This window comes from Pecten maximus, chromosome 1 (assembly GCF_902652985.1).
Source record: "Pecten maximus chromosome 1, xPecMax1.1, whole genome shotgun sequence".
Classification (NCBI taxonomy): domain Eukaryota; kingdom Metazoa; phylum Mollusca; class Bivalvia; order Pectinida; family Pectinidae; genus Pecten; species Pecten maximus.
In genome coordinates this window covers 49,100,485-49,116,027 of record NC_047015.1, presented here as the reverse complement: position 1 = coordinate 49,116,027, position 15,543 = coordinate 49,100,485, and the positions used below count along the sequence as shown (strand labels likewise).

At 34.5% G+C, this 15,543-nt stretch overlaps 2 protein-coding genes across 2 annotated transcripts in view; one reads left to right on the top strand and one right to left on the bottom strand.

Annotated features, from left to right (window-relative positions):
* Positions 1-638, bottom strand: part of LOC117336640 — a 28,808-nt gene extending 28,170 nt beyond the window's left edge. The window contains exons 1-2 of the mRNA XM_033897254.1: positions 571-638; positions 431-476 (exon numbers count right to left, since the gene is read on the bottom strand). Of these exons, the coding sequence (XP_033753145.1) occupies positions 431-476; positions 571-627 (103 nt within the window). The 5' untranslated portion in view covers positions 628-638. The remainder of the gene's footprint in view (positions 1-430; positions 477-570) is intronic.
* A 4,320-nt stretch (positions 639-4,958) lies between these two features.
* Positions 4,959-15,543, top strand: part of LOC117336633 (cytochrome c oxidase assembly protein ctaG-like) — a 51,010-nt gene continuing 40,425 nt past the window's right edge. The window contains exons 1-5 of the mRNA XM_033897245.1: positions 4,959-5,047; positions 6,043-6,456; positions 7,692-7,847; positions 8,399-8,524; positions 9,348-9,389. Coding sequence (XP_033753136.1) covers positions 6,079-6,456; positions 7,692-7,847; positions 8,399-8,524; positions 9,348-9,389 — 702 coding nt within the window. The 5' untranslated portion in view covers positions 4,959-5,047; positions 6,043-6,078. The remainder of the gene's footprint in view (positions 5,048-6,042; positions 6,457-7,691; positions 7,848-8,398; positions 8,525-9,347; positions 9,390-15,543) is intronic.

Genomic DNA, 15,543 nt, shown 5'->3' with positions numbered 1-15,543 from the left:
AAAAGTCCTCCAGACTTGTAGGTCAGAATAATCACTAGTTGCATAAGGTTTATATCACTAGTTTGTGAAATATTAAAATATTACTTAGGACAGTTCAATACAAATCATATATATTAGCATATTTATATATTGTCAGTCAACCACTTAATTTACAGCATCCGTTTGTAATAATAATAAAGATTTATAAGTTGAGGCTACCTAGACTTGCTTACAGCTGTTAGGAGTACTAGTCTGACAGTTGTCAACTGTGTCAACTAGTTCATAACTTCATAAGAACAGATTGAATTTCAATAACATTCATAATTATGATCCCATGTTAATTATTTGATTTCAGTCTAAATTCGAACAAGAGTATAACTAAGAAGTAAATATGGTTCCATGAAACTTCATTTATAACAGGACGTCCAAATTGTAAACAAATCCTACTTACCAGCCACGGGAGAGGGTTTCTTCAGTACACACCATCGGGCCTTCCACTGTAATATAACAGACAGAACGGAAATAATAAAATAATGCAACAATAAACAACCAATAATAGACCACTGTATACAAATAACACTGCATGATTACCTTTTTCCCATCTCTAAACTTCACTTTTTCCTCCACAACAGAGTTCACGTCAGCCATTTTGATCCCATGTTTTTTTAAGCGCTGAATGAAGTAGAGTGATTTGATTGGTCGATTAATAAGGGAGGGTACAAACTAGCGAACTTCATTTGTACTGTACGTAGGCGGAGACATAGTAAAGTTTACAGGCAGTGATTTGAAACAGAATATTGGGCTTTACTTAGCGATATAATAACAACGGAAATCATGAGCAATACAGGAAACCGCGGGTTTTATTCTATTGAATATGATTAACGTTGTCGAAACCACTCTATGGCGAGCCAATATTCCTTGTTGCCATTTCGATAAAGTTACTCTACTAGAACAGGGACGTAAATAACTATGGATAGACTCACTAGGCCTACATTATATATACAGTGTATAAAGGTCCCCGACTCAGAATTAGGTAATATTTTACTAAGATGGTTTACTTTAATAAGAAATAACAATAACAGAGACTTGATATTTTATTAAAGTAATGAAATGGTTAATATAAAATATCTCATCAGAGCAGAGACCTATATACTAGTATATAGGTCTCTGATCAGAGTAGAGAGGTACACACACAACATGTAATATCGCGGACTTGTATATATCGCTAAGGCCTACATAAAAGAAAATTAAAGATATAAATAAAAGTGTATGGTAGCTTTGATGGAATAACTGATCGGTATATTATGTACACCATATGATTATTGATTCGTTGTATGGCTTGCTGTAAGATTATCTACCGCTGACATTTTAAACCGAAAATATTCAACCAGAGATCTATAATAACAGAGACATCTATACTATATATGTCTCTGATAATAGAAAGTTATAGATTTAGAGTTCTTGCGTGTTAAAAAAATGTAGGTCATCTTACGCGTAGCTAAAATAAATCCATACAAGTGTATATATAGTAAGTATATAATGGGTGTTGCCGGAATGGTCTTAATATAAGTTATGCATTATACGATAAAATAGGTCTCTAAGTCGAGGTATATTAATTGATCTCGGCGTCATAATAAACAACAGTTCTTGCATTGTGACGTCATCCATTAAACAGCAGTCTGCTTTTATATAGGCCTATATGTAATTGCTCGAGCTTGTATGTACGACGCCTTTTCTCTCTGGTGCCATTTTAGAAAATACGATATCGTACATTCCACACTTTAAAAAAAAAATCAAAATTCAAAATAAAAAAATATTTAGAAGGCTTCCATTGAAATATAATGACACTTTTACATGACTTAAAAAAAAAGAAATCATGTTTAACATTACAGCTCCTGATGTTTGTCAATGAATTAATTCTGATAGCTAAATTACATTAATGATAAAAAGACCGTTGATTGCATGATTGTCAACAATTTCCCTGCGTGTCTTCAAAAAAGTTTATCTTTCTCGGGAAGCTGAGAAACGGCGGACCGATCTGTGCTGCCGAGGGCAAGACACTTTATCCCGCTCTGTATGGTATGCGAATAGCCTCCCGTATGTTGTTGAGTGAAATAGCCACCAGCTACAACAAGGAGAGCCGTCTCAAAACTACCCTGACAGTTCACTAAGACGGGGCGATAAAAGATAGGCTCTGTTTGAAAACTCCTTGTGACGGATGATGCCTGATTTAGACGGAATTAATGTTGAAACCTTGATTTTTGATTTATTTTATTACTTGTTTGCTTGTTTGTTTTTGTTTATCGTCCTATTAACAGTCAGGGTCATTTAAGGACGTGCCTGGTTTTAGAGGTGAAGGAAAGCCGGAGTACCCGGAGAAAAACCACCGGCCTATGGTCAGTACCTGGCAACTATTTTATTACCTAAACCACTTTAATTATATCACCTATGTATGTCTTAGCAATAAACAAGTAAAACTTAAGATACATTGCCTGGTACGTCAGAATCTAATATGTCGGCTTACAGAACACGATCATCAAATCTCTATAGATACATATGCATCTAATTTCTCGCATACTAAATCATATTCAATTCCTCATTCCAAGCTGAAAGGTATATCAACGGAGTAATGTCGGTAAGTTTTGACGGGAACTTTTTTTATCAAAAGCAATGATGATGTCAGATGCTTATTGCAATCATAGATAGTTCATGCATGCATGTCACTTCTTCATATCAGTTCTGACAGGGGACTTAACATCAGTGACAACATTCCTTATTTATAAGCTCAGACATATGTTAAAGTGTTCGTGTTAGATGATACTTCTGTATAAAATTACACGGAGGCACCTTCTGTTGATTTGTGAGGAGGCAAACGATAGTATTTACTTGCACCGAAATACGTCTTAGGTTTTATCATGAATTAAATGGATATGTGTTCATTTTTAATTTTTTAAAACGGCCATATGAACTAGAAAATGGGCGAAGTTAGGATGTTTAGTTTAGTACATCAACGGCGGTCTAAGCAACTGATGCATATCATACTGCCAAGAATAGCTCTGTTTCTTTCTATTTTTTATCTATAAGAAATGCCGACGTCAAACTACATGAAGTGCTCCAATACCGCGATCTACAACACGAACAAAGTTCTGGTGCTGCAATGATAAATCCTTATCAATTATAAGGACTATAAACGAGATAAAGAAATGCATAACCGAAACGAAGGGCAATGAGCCATGCGAAAAACACCATGCGCCGTGCTAGTACTGATTGCGCCACGCAAAAAAATGACAATGCACCATGCCAATACTGACAATGCGCCATGCGAAAATTGACAATGCGCCTTGCGAGTGCTGACAATAGGCAATGCGAAGCGCTACAAAACTTCCAAGAAAATTCGACAGGCGGCAGGCATACTGTGGCGTAGTTTGTCTTATTGGCGCCTAAATCATCGCATTGTCGCGTTGTCGCATGGTCGCCCAATAGATACACTATAGACCGCCATCTCCACTATAGGACAGGATAGTCACATCACCTACTATTGTACAAGGAGACAAACTCTTAAAGTGAATAGCACACACCGAAGAGGTTTCTTTTTTTTTTAAACTTAAAAGTTTGACAATTTAAAAAAAAAATGTATTGTTCTTTTTACATGATATAAGGATAAAGACAAAACAGATATCCATGAAATTACGACACTATTATAAAGAATAATCAGATACTCCAAGTTAACATTAATTTTGTTCAGCTTAAATAATATGCTTAGCATTGAAGAGTTCGATCATACTTATTTGCCGTTGTGTCTAATGCACTCCTGGGTTATCATTACAGACAAGTTGAAAAAAGATATTTTTCTTTTTATTATGCACACATAAAGTACATATACTTTTATACATCCACTCACGCCTGTGGAAATTTTTCACACTCAAGGGTTAGCTTCTTGTTAAACGTGATTTTCCTACTGTATTCCGAGACAGTGACAAACAAGGAAACCTTTTAGACAGATTTGAAATTACTACAGAACACATTGCCAACATCGGGACTGCAATATCGTGATAACACAGTTAGCTAGCCCCGTAATTAGACGTCCTCATGGCAAGCCAAGTTATCATTTATTTATGGGGCAATCTTGATCGAGCAATCAGTTTAATTGTATAAGATATCTAATGCAAAAATGTATAATTTGGTTCAATACTGGATCAGCATCACTCCATAATGAAATAACAACTTCGCTTGCCACACGTCCTGTTAAATAACATCGCCAAGATATTCTCCAATGGTTAGGTGTCTATGAAATAAAGAGGTTTAATAAAATAATTGTTCCGTGATAGATTAACCATAGAAATTGAGGAAGCCCAAACAGGAGCAATGACAACCTGCTAAGGTTTCTTCACTGGAGAAAGTGTGAACATTGTGAATGTTAACCTCAGCTTTTAGGACCACAGGGACTTGGTGCGAATTCCCGACCCAGGGTTTATATAGGATAAGTATTGTGCATGTAGATACTATAATCAATATATGTACCGTGAGTTGGGAAGTCGCGCCATGTCCCTGAGCTTAGGACTTTTATACTCGCTGATTGTTAGATATCTGCGAAGCGTTTCGGCAGAGGGGAAGCAACTCGCACATTATGATGTTGCTTTCGGTTTTGTGAGAAAAAGAAATAATGTCACAACCTTTAAATGATTTTTGTTTATTCAGCGATAGAATATGCATGGTTTTAAATTCTTTCTTAATTCAAATTCGACTTCTTTGTAAGTACTGAATATAAGCTTACTCGGTTAATTTTGTCAATGCTGTTATACACTATTCGAACAAGGGTTTTAATTGGTTTACAATTGATTCTAAATATTTCATGTCTGGAGATTAAAACTTTAGTTTGATAAAACTATAGTTTATGCCTACAGTTTATTGTTTTTTTTAAATTTATTTTTCGGGATATATTTTACGTCGGTCTGTCTATATTATTATATTTATTGTTTAACTTCCGGTCAAATTAAAAATGGCTGCGCCCTTATGAAACGAATGTGTAGGACGAATGTGATGAAAAGTTTCAAACAAATTTGAATAAGTAAGCATTTTGATTAAGAAACACAAATCACAGATTTAAGTTTCTATGATCTTAAAGTATTTTGTCATATTTCATGATAGTACCATAGCTTCAATAACATATAATCGGGAATTTACTAAATCGGCGTTACGTAAGTTGACAGTGTAAAGTGTTTTAACTTGTCACCGACACTTAAATACCCATACAGATGTTAACATGTACATGTTATGGCATTGCATTGGTCTGGGTTCTCTGATAAGTATTACAAAACTTAAAAAAAAAATAATACAAGTGTCGGTATGGCCAGCTGGTTTAAAATTGAATTTATATGTATAGAGAGAGGACGTATTTTATTTGTCTGTACAATCCATTAATATCTCAGCAATAATCAAAGAATGTGAAAATGCTATTTTCTGTGTTATGTCTTATGAAGAATTTTATGAATTTCTGTACGTATACGTGTACTGTATGTGTAATGACGTCTTCCAGTCAGGTGTCAGATTTTGAGACGATACTTTGGCGTTCCACTTCAGCAAAAAAATGTTGATCTCAACTGAGAATATATCTTGAATACAATAATTATATAACATACATTTTTTCATAAAAATGTGTTTTTAATATATAAAATCCTGTTCAGTCGGCCACATTTCTCCTGCTTGATTTATGATCAATAGTATATCTTTCATGAGCTTAGAAATGTCACTGAAATTAAGTTTTCCTCAACAAAAATAGTCTCATCAAACAGTACTACCTGGTACATGTTGTGACTATCTGTGTCACAAAATAATTTCATTCAAGATATAATTAGTCTGTGGTTAATTGAAGAATTTATTTAAGTACTCCAGCTTTTTTCTTATTACCATACCCATGTGTATTGTAAGTATAATAAACCAATAGATTCTGTAATATATCATCCAATATATTTAGATATCTGCACATCTTTATTTTTGACGATATATCTTAAAACTGATATCAGTTTCAACTGTTTTGCTATATTTGGTTTGTTTTATTTTCAGATTTTTCTTGAAGTAAAGTTTCAAAAAGCAGCAACCATGTCACTAGTTGCCCGCCTGGCAAGTAAATTCAGATGTCTGGACACATATCATCAACCATGTATCATAGCCAGTATTCTTCAACAGACAAGGACAAAAAGTTATCCTTTTAGAACGATCTCTCAATCAAGATCTGTGTATTACATTCCTAAATCAAACACAAATTTTGGTGCATATAGATTATTACAGCCGATAGTTAATCAACAATGTCTATCTCCGTCCCCATATGTCGTAACTAGGTGTGTTTCCAGCAGCTCCAGAGGAAGGTCTCAACAGGAAGAAGAGAAGAAATCACTCACACTTTACATGTTGTCAATAGCCCTTTTCATGTTGGGGATGGGGTTTGCTTCTGTGCCGTTGTATCGGATCTTTTGTCAGGTGAGTTATAAATTAATTAATTATGTAAACATTATTTATTTTAAAACAACTGCATAACAAGTGATATCAACTTATATTAATCACGTTTGTTGGCCCGGATGGAAGCACATGGGAGGTCTTGGTATGGGAGGAAACCGGAGTACCCAGGGAAAACCCACATGGTTGGGCAGGTGACCCCATACCTTTTCACATCCAATCGGGGAATCCAACCCCGATCGCCTAGGTGAAAGGCAAGTGTGTTACCACTGTGCCTCCCAACCAATAAAATATATTAGAACTGCTACCTATACCAACCAATAAAAATCTTAGGAAATACAGTGTATCACCATAACATAGTTAGATTTATGTGTTCATGGAAGTTAAAAAATACTGTTGGCCTTATAGAATATTAATATTTTGTAGGTGTAGTTGTATAATTTGGTTAAAATTTTGAAGTCAAGTTCAGTTATGGACTTGATATTACATAAATTATACTAGCTAGGTAATGCTTACGTAAAGAAACCAAATGTTCTGTTCCCGTCTTCTTCCAAATTTGATTTTATTTTGGCTGTCTGTGGCCATAGAAAGGACAGGAAAGTGCAGTCTGAAATCACCACTCATTAACATATTTACTCGAGATTAGGAAAGAAAGTGACAACACAGGAGTTTTCTTCAAAAATATGATTGAACTTGACATGAAGAAAAAAAAATGTGAAGCCATTCAAATATGAGGCACCATAATTAAATAAAGCATCATTTCATTATAATAAAAATGTTATATCACTTTTCCTGTTAGACTACACATTGGCTCTGAAAATTCATCAGGCATGTGGTCTTCAACCAACAGGCGGCCAGAGGAAAGCTTTCCCTATCTGGGGTTTGATATGAAAACAGTCATATATATATATACTGAGATAGATAATCACTAAGAAGGGTTTGAGGCACAACATTCCTGGATGACGTTGGTAATGGGTTAATTTCAGCAGACAATGACATGGATACTAATGGTATACACACATATGCAGTAAAAGGTATCCAAAAAATTGTGCTCCGATTAAAATCCGATTTTAAGAAGATACGGATGTGTTGTCTGCACATTTTTGTTGGATAATGTGGTAAATCATGTTGAAAGACAGGAAGAAAGGAGACTATTGAGTGTGTTTGAGGCAGGTGTAATCATTAATGTCCGTTAACTGGACAGGAGAAAGACAGGGATAAGAATTGTAAGTCAGTACATTATTTTTATCTCTGTGTAGGCAACTGGACAGGGAGGCAAAGCCACGAGAGGGCATGATGTAGACAAGATAGAACACATGCAAAAGGTGGAAGATCGAATCATCAAAGTTGTGTTTACAGCAGACAAAACCGCATCTCTGAGATGGAAGTTTACACCTCAACAGTCACATGTGAAGGTATATCTCTACAAACACTTAAACTGGTAAAACACTTATACTGGTAAAAACAACAAATCTCCTATTGGAAATATAATATATCTATCAGGTATCTGTATCCTGTTTTTATACGCCCGACGAAAGACGGGACATATTATGTTATCATGTTACCAATTACCAAGTACATGAGTAAGCAAACAGATGGAATTAAGTAACTATATATCATTAGATTTGTTACAGATTGAAATTTTGTTATTTAAAGACTGTAATTTGGGCAGGTACTTTTCGGTGCTGAAAACGATGGTAAAAACCTATCCATATATTTTGCATATGAAAAAATTTGACCAAAAAAATGAAGTCAAGGAGGTCCCAAAATTAATGTATTAAAATGAAACTAAAACACGTTCACAGAACTTTGCTTAAAATTGTTCTACTAAGTACTTGATGATTAAAATGATTTTATCATGTAGTGTTTGTGGTCAAATAGTTTTAAAGGAAATAGTAAAATTGCATATTGTTTATTTTCTTTAAATTGTATCTATAGTATTGATGACATGTTCTTTTTTCGCCAGGTTGCTTTAGGAGAGACTGCCCTGGCTTTTTACACAGCTGAGAACCCCACAGACCAACCCATTGTTGGTGTGTCGACATACACTGTTAACCCCATAGAAGCTGGACTCTATTTCAACAAAATTCAGGTACAGAGTTATCTCCCCTAGTTACTGTCACAGGATCAGGGATATTACCAGATATTTTGGTAATGAGACCGTCCTGAAATAGGAAATTTGTTGACATTTTACTGAAATTTAGGAAAATAAAATCTTTGAAATTTAGGAAAATAAAATCTTTGTATTTTGACAGTTGAAAATAAATTGAGAAATACATTATTGTAAGAAAATTTATTTAAGATCCAACTACCTGTTATACTAGATGTTTTTAATATTGTATTCATAAAGTGACACATTCCCAAAGAGCACATGAATCATTTGACTTAATTTTGATTATTAAGTTTTTTTTTTTGTTTTTTTTTTTTAATGTTAAAATTTGTCTTTTACACTTTACACACATTACAAGCAATAAAACAATAGCTGGTTGGGGTAATGTCAGTGCCAATTTTCATTGGGAATGGGTCTCCTTGACTGGCCCCCTGTCTATAAAATATCAAAATTGTAAATAAAATTGAGCTTTATGATTTTGGTCCCTAGGATATGTCTGATTCTAGAGTTTCAAACTAGGTGGAGATAATCTAGTATTATAATTTAGCTTGGCAATTCTTAAACTTATGGTCTGGAGGCCAGTCTAGACTTAGATGAATCCTTAATAATCCTACTTTAAATATGAAGCTATGTTCCTGTAAATATATGTTAAAGTTAAAAATGTTTTGAAAATCCCGAGAATTTCTGAGAATTTTGGTAACTTTGGAAATTAAAAATTGGTTAGTTCATTAGATTTATCAAGTACAATATTCTGTCTGATTTGTCTATTGAAACATGCTTATTGTTTATTTGTTCTTGTTTTCAGTGTTTTTGTTTTGAAGAACAGCTGCTGAAACCTCATGAAAAAGTAAGTTTTTAATACATGTATACTTAATTCCTATTTGATGTTAAAAGATTACATGTTATAAAAAGGTGGTTTAAAATATTTTGCATGAAATATTTAAATGGCTTATCAATCACTGATGAATGTTATTTGTCTCTAAAAGACAAATTGGCAAACATAAGCGAACTGTTTTAAAATAATAAGACAGAACATTGTTGTCTGGGCCCGAGATGGGGCATAAGATTCTTTTTTTTTTTTTTTGTAAGACAAATAAAAAACGCCAGGTTATATACGTAAGAACATAGGTGTATGTAGGTAAAGGTTAGTCAAAAATGGGTTTGTAAAATAATGTGATATCCATTCAGTTTCATGTTTGAATACTTCAAGACAGAAATTAGCTGTGATTCCTCATCTCAAGATGTGAAGTTTTTGTGTGAATTATCTCCCCTTGACTGTGTTTGAAATTTTAGGACTGTCTTAAAAATGCTCCAGTTTGAAAAGAAACTTGATATTTATGATTGAGCTGCATTTTATGCAAAATGTCTCTCTCAGTTTCTACTGATATGTCTTTCAAAATGTAATAGATTAAAAAAATTGTCATAAATATATTTAAAAAAAAAAGTCTGGTGTTTGTTAATGCAAAAGATTTTAAAAAATATTCAAAGGAATACCTTTAAAAAGTTTTAATTCTTTTTATGGCCTCCTTTTCACATAACTAGCCACCACTGTCATGTAATGTGTATGATCATGCCATTATATTACATTTGTGTAACAACATTATTTTGACATCATTAAAAAATGATGTCACATGATTGTCAAGACTGAAAGATGTATTGTCCTGGTCAAAATTTGTCTGACTTCTACATACAGAACTTAATTAGAGAGATGAGCCTTAATTTCTAATAAAGGAATTTTAATGGGAAAGTTTCCCCAAATTTCCTTATCTAGAGTTTCCCTTATTTCCTAATATAGGAAAATTAATTGGAAAGTTTCCCTATAAAAAGCTCTGTGATATATAAGATTACCTGTGCACATCTTAGTCCTTCATTGTTTTCTTACAGTCTGTGTCTGTATGAATTGGGCAAAATATACAAATATACACAAACATTGTAGAAGTACAGCTTTATCAACAGTTGGAACACTGCTAATGTTTTCTTAGTTTTGGAGAAAGAACACTTTTTACGAGCAAAACACCTTTTATACGGGCTGCAAAACATATAGCAAATGTACATTTTCTCATAAACTCTCAAAATTCATATAACTCAAAATTATTTGAAAACAAAAATTACATGTATATTTCACAATGAGATAAACAGTTGATGGTCATTTGTTTATAAACTGAGTGGCATTGTGCCAAGTCCTTCATAAAATCATTATGTCCAACCACCTTTCTTTTTATAGTGTAAGTCATTTGAACTGGGTTAGGATCGATTCTCATTTTCGTGGAATTTGATTGAAATCTGGTCTGAAGTGTTTTAACATAACTCTGAGATAAGATTTTAGGGTTAAGGGCCTGTATACCTAGTGAATGAGAGGTATCTATTGTCTGAAACAATGGGGGTCTACTGCCCAAGAGATACTGGTTATCTCATCCCTCTGTCAACAGGTGCTTGATCTTCAGTACATGTTGGTGATGGGTTGGAAGTCAGCAACCTCCCCTATAAAGTTCGGCCCTATCCTATAAAAGATGCTACCCAATATCTCAAAGACTGGTTATTGATTCACTGTAGACTAACACATTATGTAGGATGGATTTTGAACTCAACATTGTTTTTCTCATGTATTTAAGATTTTTTCATGTATACATAGAGTATATCAGATACCTATACATGTACAACTGAATACACATTCCTTTTTTGCCTTATTGAGGAAGGTATGAAAGTTTATTTGAGCAAAACATTAGAAAGATGCTACATGTACCAGAAACGTAAACAGTTGTGAAATCAACCGAATTTCTGTGGAAGAAAGTTCTTAATTCATTATTTTGCAATTGTTGCAGTTTAATCTATTTTTTTTTTTTTTCTAACTCAGAACCCTTCTTCTCCCACAGTGACCCTTGTATTTAAAAAATACAGCTGCAATTGAAATAAAAATTGTATCTTTTGTGAAAGTGAGACTGATGGTTTGAGAAACTCCTGTCCTCACCTCAGCTGTCTGGAAGTCTGAGTCGGTAGGAAAACTTGTTGCGATGTTATCATCATACTGAGGACAGGCCAACAACAGTATACTTATAGTTAACAGGCTTCATCATCAACTGCCATTGAGGACTGAAGTGCTGTATATCAAATCTTTAAAATCAGCACGGGGCTCAAACCTCATGCTTTACTTCTTTTAAGATATCATCTTACAAGAGATAAAAATTTCGTTGCTGCTGCCAAGTTTTCAAACCATTACCAGAGCAGTCTTCTTTGAGTAACTAAAAGGGCCAAATATTTCACAGATTTCCTGACAGGCTAGACAGCGGCATGCTGGGAAATGTGAAATATTTCATTCTTGTGAGCCTGGTATGGTATGACTCGTTAAGAAAAATAATGTAATTATAAGCATATATAGACATTCTGGCCCCGGTTTAATCAATATTCTTGAACTTTAGAAGATTCTTTATAATTAGCTTATTGGAAAAATTTCAATATGAAAGTGTTATAGGGTTTTAAGAGAGAAAAAAATTAACAAACTTATCTCAAATTCTGTAAAGTTATGGAGTATTGATGATACAGGGAGATGGTACTGATCATGAGGCATCTATTTTCCAGAAGGTCATGATCACCTCATGACTACCAGCATTTAATATGTTAGAAGTATACCAGGTTCTTTAAATTAAACTTTGCCTCAAAATATCTGTAACTATTTGATGCAGGAACGAAATCTAAAATGTTTCATGACACTTTTAGAGATGATTTGGATGGTTACTGTTCCTCTTAGTCATTCTATGAAAGGACATCCAGTATGATATTTGGATAGATGTAATGTGTGATATCTATGTTGGTCACTCTATGACAGAACATTCATTATGTCTGAGGATAGATGTAATGTCGATAATGGTCACTCTATGACGAACATTCATTACGGTCTGTAGATAGATCTTATACAAGATATCTATGTTGGCTACTCCAGTAAGGGACCTCCTACTTGGCCTCTCTATTGAACGATGATTAAATGATTGATACTCTCAAAAGAGTGACAACCATACCTAAGTCGGCCATAGATCTGATGAAGTACATCCATAGTCATTAATCTACCTATAAAAAATAAGCCCAGTGTGTCAGCACGTGAAAAATTACAAATTTAGGGGTGGGCTTATTCCTGGACAATGAAATATTTGTTACAAGGTATGGGTGAGCTTATTACCAGGCATGAACTTATTTCTCGATATATATTGTAAGGTCCTTACATGTGTTGGTTTATGTTTCTCAGGAAAATGAAAAACGAGCTGGTTTTGTTTCCTGGGAAACTGAGAAACAGGCCGGTCTATGCTGTTTTGGTTGTGTTCTTGGGAAAGACACTTTGCCCTAATTGCTCTGGATGGCATGTGATGAGCCTTCCATATGTTGTTCAGTGAGGTAGCCACCAACTACTACAAAGAGACCACGCTTCCAGCAAACAAAAAATCAATATTCCTATCTGAAAAATTAAATATTTCAAGATAAATGTATGTGTAGAATCCTTTTAGCCTTTAACCAAGTGTATAGGAGTGTTGATATTTTTACAAATACACAGGCAGATAATATCAGATTTGATAGAATGTTTCTAAGATGGAAATCCATACTTGAGACCATGCCACATGTGGAATATAAGCTCTGCCTTCATATTATATCATCCACAGGATTGGTTTAATGTTTTAATGTTAAAAATTCCATTCCATTTTATGTCTTACGGCAAGTAAATTATTACCAGATATTTAACCGTTATCCCATACTTCTGGAGTAGGTATATACACCTTGTACATCTACCTCCTGTGAGCTTGAATTATTGATGGATAGAGGTCTTACTGCGGCATTTCAGCGATACCATTCATTGTAGATATACAACTCTGCAGAATATATATATCATTGTTGAAATGGAAATCAGAATCTATTGTTTTTGATTTCTCGATAGACAATTGAATTCGTTCCAAGAATATTTAAGTTTGTGATTACCAATATGTTTAATGACCTTAAATAAACCGTAGATATTTTGTATGTTTGCACACTAATATTAAGGTTATGTAAAAAAAAAAATGGTAGTAAGTAGCAAAAGATAACTTATAGAATTGTCTGACATTTCGATTACAGGTTGTAGTTAGCTTTGATAAATGATCGATTTTTATTGCTTTATGCTGCAAAGAATTCAGATACAATGCTGTTCAATATTTCTCTATTTCTCTTATTCTGGAGCATTCAGCTATACCATGCAGTTGAAAAAAAGGTCAAAAAAATTTCCCCATTTTATTTTCTGAAAATAAAATTTAAAAACATACCTACACAGATTAATTACAATTGTTTCTTAGAGCCATAGATGAAACTATAAAAGAAATTGCAAAAAAGGTGAAAAATAGCTTTCAGATGCTTGTAAACCTAATAAATTTGTATTGACTGTTGTATTGGGCATCCAACTAAATATGAGTACTTTATGACATGTAGCTAGTTTGAAACAGGGAACTGACCTTCTGATGAGAGAAAATTGGTCGGCAGCTGAAATACATAATACATGAGGTGTGGGTAAATACTGTACTACAGAGTATAAAGTGTACCCCCTTGGTCATTGCTATACATTATGTATAGTACTATGTGTAAATTTTCCTATAGTCCGTATTTTATGTTTGTATAGGGAAGGATTATATTGTATGGGGCGGGATGATGGATCAGGGACTATTCCGTGTGTACTTATTACCGTAGTCGTACCATGCATGGTCACGACATTATCTGTTGTTTTGATTGATTCTCTATAAAAAAATGTTTATTGTGTACAATGTTTTTAATAATGCTTAATGCAGACATTTTATTCTCAATATTACAGGAAATGATTTCAGGGTTACTGTATTTAGTGATGTATGATTTCTACAATTAAGTCCATGTCTTTAAATAAGCCCATGTATACAAATAAGCCCATATCTTCAAATACGCCCACGTCTTCAAATAAGCCCACATCTACAAATAAGCCCATGTCTACAAATAAATCCATGTCTACAAATAAGCCCACATCTATAAGTAAGTCCTTGGCTACAAATAAGCCCATTTTTAGCCCACCATCATCAGATGGTGGGCTATTCAAATCGCCCTGCGTCCGTGGTCCGTCGTCCGTCCGTCCGTCCCTCCCTCCCTCCCTCCGTCCGTCCGTCCGTCCGTCCGTCCGTCCGTCCGTCCGTCCGTAAACAATTCTTGTTATCGCTAATCCTCAGAAAGTACTGAAGGGATCTTTCTCAAATTTCATATGTAGGTTCCCCTTGGTGCCTAGTTATGCATATTGCATTTTGGGAGTGATCGGAAAACAACATGGCCGACAGGCAGCCATCTTGGATTTTGACCATTGAAGTTTGTTATCGCTATTTCTGAGAAAGAGCTGAAGGGATCTTTCTCAAATTTCATATGTAGGTTTCCCTTGGTGCCGAGTTATGCATATTGCATTTTGGGACCGATCGGAAAACAACATGGCCGACAGGCAGCCATCTTGGATTTTGACAATTGAAGTTTGTTATCGCTATTTCTAAGAAAGTACTGAAGGGATCTTTCTCAAATTTCATATGTGGGTTTCCCTTGGTGCCTAGTTATGCATATTGCATTTTGGGACCGATCGGAAAACAACATGGCCGACAGGCAGCCATCTTGGATTTTGACCATTGAAGTTTGTTATCGCTATTTCTGAGAAAGTACTGAAGGGATCTTTCTCAAATTTTATATGTAGGTTTCCCTTGGTGCCTAGTTATGCATATTGCATTTTGGGACCGATCGGAAAACAACATGGAGGACGGGCAGCCATCTTGGATTTTGACCATTGAAGTTTGTTATTGCTATTTCTGAGAAAGTACTGAAGGGATCTTTCTCAAATTTCATATGTAGGTTTCCCTTGGTGCCTAGTTATGCATATTGCATTTTGGGACCGATTGGAAAACAACATGGCCGACGGGCAGCCATCTTGGATTTTGACCATTGAAGTTTGTTATCGCTATTTCTGAGAAAGTACTGAAGGGATCTTTCTCAAA